At 44.4% G+C, this 7838-nt stretch overlaps 2 protein-coding genes across 2 annotated transcripts; one reads left to right on the plus strand and one right to left on the minus strand.

The window, feature by feature from the left end:
• Positions 1-323: 323 nt before the first annotated feature.
• Positions 324-2944, minus strand: nme1 (non-metastatic cells 1 protein). Its single transcript, NM_001139677.1, has 5 exons — positions 2887-2944; positions 1346-1475; positions 1166-1267; positions 873-985; positions 324-624 (listed from the first exon to the last, which is right to left on the minus strand). The coding sequence occupies exons 2-5, from the start codon at positions 1469-1471 to the stop codon at positions 507-509; spliced, it is 459 nt and encodes a 152-aa protein (NP_001133149.1). The 5' UTR covers positions 1472-1475; positions 2887-2944; the 3' UTR covers positions 324-506.
• A 170-nt stretch (positions 2945-3114) lies between these two features.
• On the plus strand, positions 3115-7193 carry LOC106600777 (uncharacterized). Its single transcript, XM_082973641.1, has 4 exons — positions 3115-5982; positions 6185-6447; positions 6571-6658; positions 6986-7193. The coding sequence occupies exons 1-4, from the start codon at positions 5607-5609 to the stop codon at positions 7156-7158; spliced, it is 900 nt and encodes a 299-aa protein (XP_082829767.1). The 5' UTR covers positions 3115-5606; the 3' UTR covers positions 7159-7193.
• Positions 7194-7838: the final 645 nt, after the last annotated feature.

The following is a 7838-nucleotide window of genomic DNA, read 5'->3' on the forward strand; positions in this document are numbered from 1 at the left end:
CAATAAAAATCCTATAACTGCTTGGACAACATTACAGATAAGGTTGACCAAAACCTCAAGCTTTCCCCACAATGGAAAACATGTCAGAAAACTTCCTTCGCAGTGGTGAAATTGAGTAGTCAACCCACTGGTGCCCCCCCCCCGTAACAGGAGAGTAATCAGCAATACTTGAGAACACCCTGAACGGTAACACCGTAAACATGACATGTGGAAATTATTCACAATATGAACTATTTTCAACAGCATTCCTTGCCGTTTATGAATATATTGAAGCCCCTTCAATAGAGACCCACACTGAACAAAAGCCAGAGGACACTACCAAGTCATGAAACCAATGCTTTAATCAAATGTTACATCAAGTAAACTAGGCGAGCCTTGCGTATGATGTCATGATTGTGTTTGACATTATTTGTAAGTGCTTTAAAGTCACAAGGTACATGAACAATTCCAGATCAACAGCATTCAGAATGGTTTGTGATGAGAAGACAGTTCCAAGTTCGTTTTATTTACTCATACAGGAATTCATGTTGGCAGCTCTTGTACTCAACCATCTCCTCTGGCTTGAACCACAGGCCGATCTCCTTTTTGGCACTATCAAGGGAGTCACTGCCATGAATGATGTTCCTGTAATGGCAAAAGGCAAATCAGCAACTCTGCATCATGGGGATAACAGGCTTGAAGTTTATTGGAACTATAGCCACTGCAGGGGACATGTCTATGCATAGAAAATCCATTTCAGCTTGAATATTTTAAATCAGATGCCTGGCCAATGATATTCTACACATTTAGGCTGCACCCCTACTCACATTGGTTTAGCACTTTACTTCTTCCCATATCAGATTCAGTATGGACAGGCATCGGTGGACACTTACCTGCCAAGCGTGATACAGAGGTCACCGCGGATGCTACCAGGCTTGGAGTCTGCAGGGTTGGTCTCTCCCAGCATCAATCTGCCATTCTTCACAATGTTCAGGCCTTCCCAGATCTGAATGCAAGGGAGGATAAAAACTGAGGCTTAGGTGGAACACCACATTCTATCACAAATCACTGCTCAAGAGAACCTGAAGTATTGTGTTCACGGTGGCATTAGCAGTGAGCCACTATGAATTTAGCGAAGAGCGAGCATTTTGAAAAGGCCTGTGAGTAGTGTCTGGAGGATAGTTACCATGGCAACAACGGGACCGGAGTGCATGAAGGAGCAAAGGCCACCATAGAAGGGCATGTCCTTCAGGTCAATGTAGTGCTGCTTGACGAGGTCCTCAGATGCCTGCAATCACAAAGACTCAGTTCAATGCCGTTGAACACTACTAGACGCGCCTCTGAACAGATGCAGTTATTCACATACCTGGACCATCTTCATGGCCACAAGCCTGAAGCCCCTCTGCTCAAAGCGCTTAATGATCTCTCCCACAAGGCCCCTCTGGACACCATCGGGCTTGATGGCAATGAAGGTACGTTCGTTGTTAGCCATGGTGCTGCAACAGGAGGATAGAGATGGTAGTGGGCCATCAGTGAAATGCACATTAACAATGAATAAACTGCCTAATTCGTGGAGATGCAAATGGCCCCTGAATTGGCTGGAGTATGCCAGGCCACTCTGCACAACACATCAGCTCAACCTTTTATCAACGTACTGTCAGTTGACAGCTCTTCAATGTCACCTAGACTGCTATGGAGTGAACAGATGTACTGTAGCTAGTGGGAATGTGGCCAAGGCCAGTACAATTCTATTCTTATCACCATCCTGCGGAAAGTATTCCCACATGCCCATTCCATGCCTATGGGGTATGTAGTATGAATTTGTTTCATTGCCAACGCTCAACTCATGTTACATACGTGGGCAAACGAGAAGTTTGTTTTACTGGTACTGTAGCTTACTGTAGCGCAAATTGAGTTCAGGCTTTAGCTGTGTTATGTTTAGACTTATGAAAAGTACGGTTCACTACATTCGACTGCAACCAGATGCTGCAGCAGTGTGACAGTGCAGTGTTGAACTCTAGCTCAAGCATAACTTTCGCTTTTTTTAAATAGTAACATCCAAAAACCTACAGCGAATTAAGTACATAAATGAGTCAACTAATCAAATCACAACCACACGAATTGCGCACAGGTAAGCGAATTTCACAGAAGTCAACGTTAATTAGCATTTTTACATCGAGAATGTTAAATTGTTTGAAAAACACGACAAGTATCTGACGTTACCTGGCCAAATCCCGACCTAATGCAAATCCGAGTTATACTGACAACTTTCTAAGCGAGCTAAGGACGTTAAAGCAATGAACTTGAACACATCCCATTGTTGAAAGCAGCTATATTTAGTAGATAGCACATGGCCCGGCTTGCCACTGTCGTTAATCGAAATAAATTCCAAGTAGATTAAAGTCGAATTGTCAAGTACTTGCCACCTACAACTGAGCTTACTGTAACACGAATGCGACGAATAAATTGGCTTAAGGTAACCCGCAAGGATTAACTAGTTTGCCATGTAAATTACCTGATAACGCCACCCAAGCCATCACGTCCGGTGAAACTGAGATGCACATTCCCGGAGTTAACGAGTTACATTTTTAATTAACTATCGTTAAGCATGCTATGACTAATCAAAATCATTGGTTTACTATTAGGATGGGACTTAACTTTAAAGCGTCACTCAACGCATGTCAATTAGCTACCTAGTTGGGTAGAAACGGGCGAAGAACCAAGCCGTTACGTGGCATCCTAGCTAACGTTAGTCAATGCGAAAGGCAAAACACAAGCGAGAACCGATCCACCAACTTCCTAAAACCATGAAAGGAATAGATCGACAACGAGAAGACGCGTAAAACACAACGCTGTGATTTAATGCAAAATTAAGGGAGTTGTGGCGCCACCACTCAAGTAGCATACCTTTAAAGTTGAGATGAAGAGACTGACAGAAGACCCAGGAGACACCCGTTCAAGGCAGGGAAACAATCAGTAAGAACAAGAGTTGATGACAGCTAGTTTATAAAGGCTGCCGAGTGAATGGGTGGGGCTTGGATGAGGTCAAAAATGGATTGCCATGTTGCTTGCCTATTAATCACCAATGTTATTTTGTGCATTCTAGCGCCACACAACAGTTCATGGTGATATCGACATGTGCTGTCAAATATTCGAGTCAAGACAATGGGAAGTGCAAATGATGTACCATAGCAACACCAAAGGTTGATATCAGCAGACTAACCAAAATGTTATCTGTTGCAAAGGGTGGGTGTAAACAGGCTTAGGTGTAAATATATAATATATATCCTCACATTTTACAAACACACTTTGAAACAATTTTCCTTTACGCATTTTTAATTAAGTCTGCTTGTGGTGGCCGAGACATGTTATTTTTTTATGAGGCAGACTTTATTTGACTGGAATAGTGTCTAGTCTAGTATCTGTTGTTGGCATTTATGCAATTATGCTTGAGAACCCGGGAATTATTGTGAAACAACTCGCGACAATGGCTGTTCTGAGGCCAAAGGCGACGCAACGTTTTTTATGAGGCAGAATTGATTTGAGTGGAAAAGTGTGTAACGCTCAATGGTCTAGTCTGGTATCTGTTGTTTTCATTGTTGGTTTTGCTGCCACCTGTTGACTGTTGCAGTTACCGCACAATTACGTTTGTGACGTAAATCATATACGTCATAAGTGATCGTGTTTATATGGAACGCCTTCCATATGTTTGAAACAGATCAGACATTTGACCATCCATTCAATCAATTCAGTCATCAAGTTGGCGTCGTTGGTGGTCGAAAATGTATTAATCCGCATTTTATTGCAATGTAATTGCATCATAATTGTTTGGGGTGATACAACCGGTGATAATATGGAGAAGAAAGAAGTTGAGGCAGGCTTTGTTTTTCAGATTTTTTTATATCAAACATTTTGAAAGGCAAGATAAGTCTTGCCATCTGCCAAATTCAGGAATAGTGAGTAATTGGGTAAAGGTGATCGCCAAGGTGACATTATTCATAGAGGACTTTCTGATGAGATTCCGGGGTCAGAGGTCAAAGGTTATATAACCTTTTGATAAATAATGTAGGCTAATTAATGAGAGTTTGAGAAAGGTGATGTGTAAAATCTCAGTCACAGGAGACTGAAGCAGAGAGAGAGATGGAGGATGCTGATCCAGAGTCAGCCGGCCCATCTCAGTCACAGGAGACTGAAGAAGAGAGAGAGATGGAGGATGCTGATCCAGAGTCAGCCGGCCCATCTCAGTCACAGGAGACTGAAGAAGAGCAAGAGATGCAGAAGACTGATCAAGACTTAGCCAGCCCATCTAACATATGGGAGCCACATCAGACTTTTCATTGCAACCTATCCTTGGCCCAGAGAAGCTCCTCCTCAGAACTCAAATTCTTAGGGGAGGAGATGACTGAGAAGTAGGTTGCTCTTTGTCTTCCCCATACTTATCTCCTATTCTCTACACTGTATGTTCTGCAACCAGCAAAGAACCAATCAGAAGGTTTGTTTGTAGTGTACATGTACAGTACCAGTCAAAAGTTTGGACACACCTACACATTCCAGGGTTTTTCTTTATTTTTACATTTTTCTACATTGTAGAATAATAGTGAAGAAGAGCAACGGCGAAAAGCAACGCTCAGACAGGACATGAGGTTCGGGTGTCCTCACCTTGCACCTACTTCCTGTCAGCAGTGTCGGCTGAGGTGCAGAGTCTGGTGGTCCAGAGATCAGGGACCAGGATGTCAGCCAGACAGTCAGGCAGCAACCACCTGCTGAACCTGTCTCAGGCGGAGATCACCAGGTCCGGAAAGCTGCAGCCAAACTCAAGGCATCCATGTCTGAGTTTGAGCTGGAGGTGGGATCCAGATCCTCACAGGGCAGCAGTGGTCCCTCGAACCACTCACCTCTGTCTCGCTCCCACTCCGACCTGAGGATGCGCTGTGTCCAGTCAGCAGTCAGAACTGCCCTGTAAGTGTTAAAAACAGAGCTTGACAGCAACTCAGACGAGTCCTTTGATCCGTGCCAGATGGCTAGAAACCTTCTAGCACGTCTAACGTCGGGTGTCGACAGCATCGACGATCTGGAAATTGGTGAGATGCTCCAGGGCCCCTCAGCAATCATGGAGCCGGAGGCTGTGAGTGAACACCCAGACATATCTTCCACTGCCATCTACCAATCCCTGCTCATTGATTGTCCTTTCCCACCATCAGAGAGGGTTCAGGAAACAATTATCCTAAGCCATCCACTCACTGCACAGGACATGACCACACAGGGGAAAAAGCAGCATTCTGCTGACCTTCAGACCGACAGCCTAATGGCAGAATACCCTGCCAAGGCACAACGGGTAGTGACTCAGGTCATAAGAGATGCTTCTTTGACCGTGGACATCCTGTCAGCCCACGTCTCCTCAAAGAACGTTGCTGAGGCCTCAACTCGCATTCTTGAGTCCCTTCTAGTGGACTTAAACGAGGCAGTTGAGGTGAGTAGGGCAGAGGGGAGCAAGTTCTGGGAAAAGGTCCAGTTATCCTCCCAGAAACTTTACAGCACAGCTGTGGACAAGCTGAAGAGTTTGTACACTGGTTGCCTCCTCACCAACGAGCAAGACCACCAGGATACCAGGATACAAAATCCAGGACATGGAAGTGTCTACCAACAATGACCTCAAAGACCCAACAGTTGCAGTCAGCCAGGAGTCAGTCAGACGCAGCGCCAAGAAGATCCTCACAAAGGTTCTGAATGTGATTAAGGCCAGAGTAGCTGGCTCAGAGCACTCATCTGTGGGCGAGCAGATGACCGAAGAGTGCCAAGTTGCCACAGAGATGTTGGACTCCATTCTGAACAGACTAGAAGATGATGAGCCTGATGTGGGTGAAGAGGATCATCTTCATGTGATGTCTGTCCGTGACATCTACCAGGATGTCTCATCTAAAACCTCTCAGGTTTGTATGGTGGTTAGTAGCCAGGCGATGGGCGCGTTGACCGATGATGTGTCTGCCGCGACCTTTGTGCATGGTAAGTGAAATTAACACTTTTCATTTATTTTCTTTTGTAATATGCACTAAATTGATTAACTCCTGTTGAATGTAGGATTCACTCATTTTGAGCTTAATAGTTTTATTGCAATTGTGTTCATTGGATTTTCAAGATTGTGTATTATTGTAAAATATGCACAACATAATCCTGAGCTTAATTATTTTATCTCTTCTACCCCCAGATTTTGTGCACAGGTCAGAGAGTTGTCTCTCTCAGGCCACAAGTACCCACAGGTCAGGCACTAGCCAGGCCTCCAGTGACCTTGTTGTTGAATACATGTCTGAGCTCCATACCAACTGCCTCGACACCGCATTGCCTGTGAGGTGCACTTCTACAGCTGTTGGCGATACAGAGACTTGTCACGTCCCCTCTGCCAGAGTGAAGAAGAAGAGTCAGGGCCGGAGGTTCAGTTGCTGCCCAAAGTTGCCAACGGTCAGCATCAAGGTATGGAGCTCCATGTTTGGTGTTTCTCCCCTTCATTACAGCTGAAATAGAATCCAAAGCTAATGGGGTCAGAGTGAGACATTGTGGGGCGTCTAATGGAAGGATGAATTTACTCTGCAACAGGTGTTCAAGAGCAGAGTGGAACCAGAGAGCCACCCTGTTCAAAAGGAGCTGCCTTCGCAGCGTTTCAGCACCTCTCGAGTTGCGCTGTGTAAGCGACACACAATGATGATCGTTTTATTTTGATGCATTGCCAAGACGTGGCCAGTGGTCAGAGTGGATGCAGCTTTACTGAGTTTAATGCTGAGGTTTATTCGTCTCTGGTCCCATAATGATTTCTCTGATCAAGGCCACTGAGTTTGACGAGCTGTCAGGCAAACATTGTAGCTACTCTTACATTTCCCAAAGTCAAAATTATAGATGCTGTCATTTTGATGTATTACCGTTTGTCTGGTTGGTTTAGACTGTGGTCGGAGAGAATGAAAGTACATTTGCCATGTTCAATTCTGATCCTGCAATGTTCTCTTATCACACACAGATGATGATCATGCTGTCCCATTCATTCCCCAACTTGAGGACGACCTGCCACCAGCACCTGCACAGGAGTCCCGTAAACGTCCCCTGTTGGTGAGAATGTTCCGGGCCATTTCCAGGGCCGTCTCGAAGCCATTCAAGGTGTGCTTTTTGCAAGAAGAATTAGGAAAGGGTTAGCCATCAACATCTAATAAACATGTTAGCAGCATTGATTTGTGTGTCTGCAGTCAAATTTAATAGACTCTCTTGACATGGCATTTTAGTAGACACTTATCCAGAGCAACTAGGGATCAGTGCCTAAGTCAGTTTGGAGATACAAACCAGTGACCTTTTGGTTATTGGCCCAACACTCTTAACCGCTAGGCTACCTGCATGGGTTTTACCATATTGCTTATTCTTTTTTGATTCCTTCCTATCTGCAAACACTGAAGTGATAAGGGGTTGACCCAACTGAACATTTCACGCCAGATTTGTATGTTCCATTTGCTGTTTTAAGTACATGATTTCAATATCTGTAATATACTTGCAAACTGAGAAGGCATTTCACACCAGCTTTGTTTTTATTGACCTTAGTGAAAATGTGTTTATATTACATTGCAGCACAATATTAATATAATAAGTGCCTTTTTCAACACATTTTGATGCATACATTTCCAGTGGGGTATGGTTTGTGGCCCATTAAATTCTATACAGCTCTTCCGAGGGGAGGTTGCCAAGGTCAAAGTGGAGCTATTATCATTCTGCTGATCATACAGTATTTGGAATGAAGAAGGGTCCATTAATAGGGGCTAGGGTCAGCCTGAAACTGAGAGGTTGGTTGGGGTCCAAGGGTGGGCTTGAAAATGGGCCATTGACAG

The sequence above is a fragment of the Salmo salar genome, chromosome 03 (assembly GCF_965601325.2).
Source record: "Salmo salar chromosome 03, fSalSal1, whole genome shotgun sequence".
Lineage (NCBI taxonomy): Eukaryota > Metazoa > Chordata > Actinopteri > Salmoniformes > Salmonidae > Salmo > Salmo salar.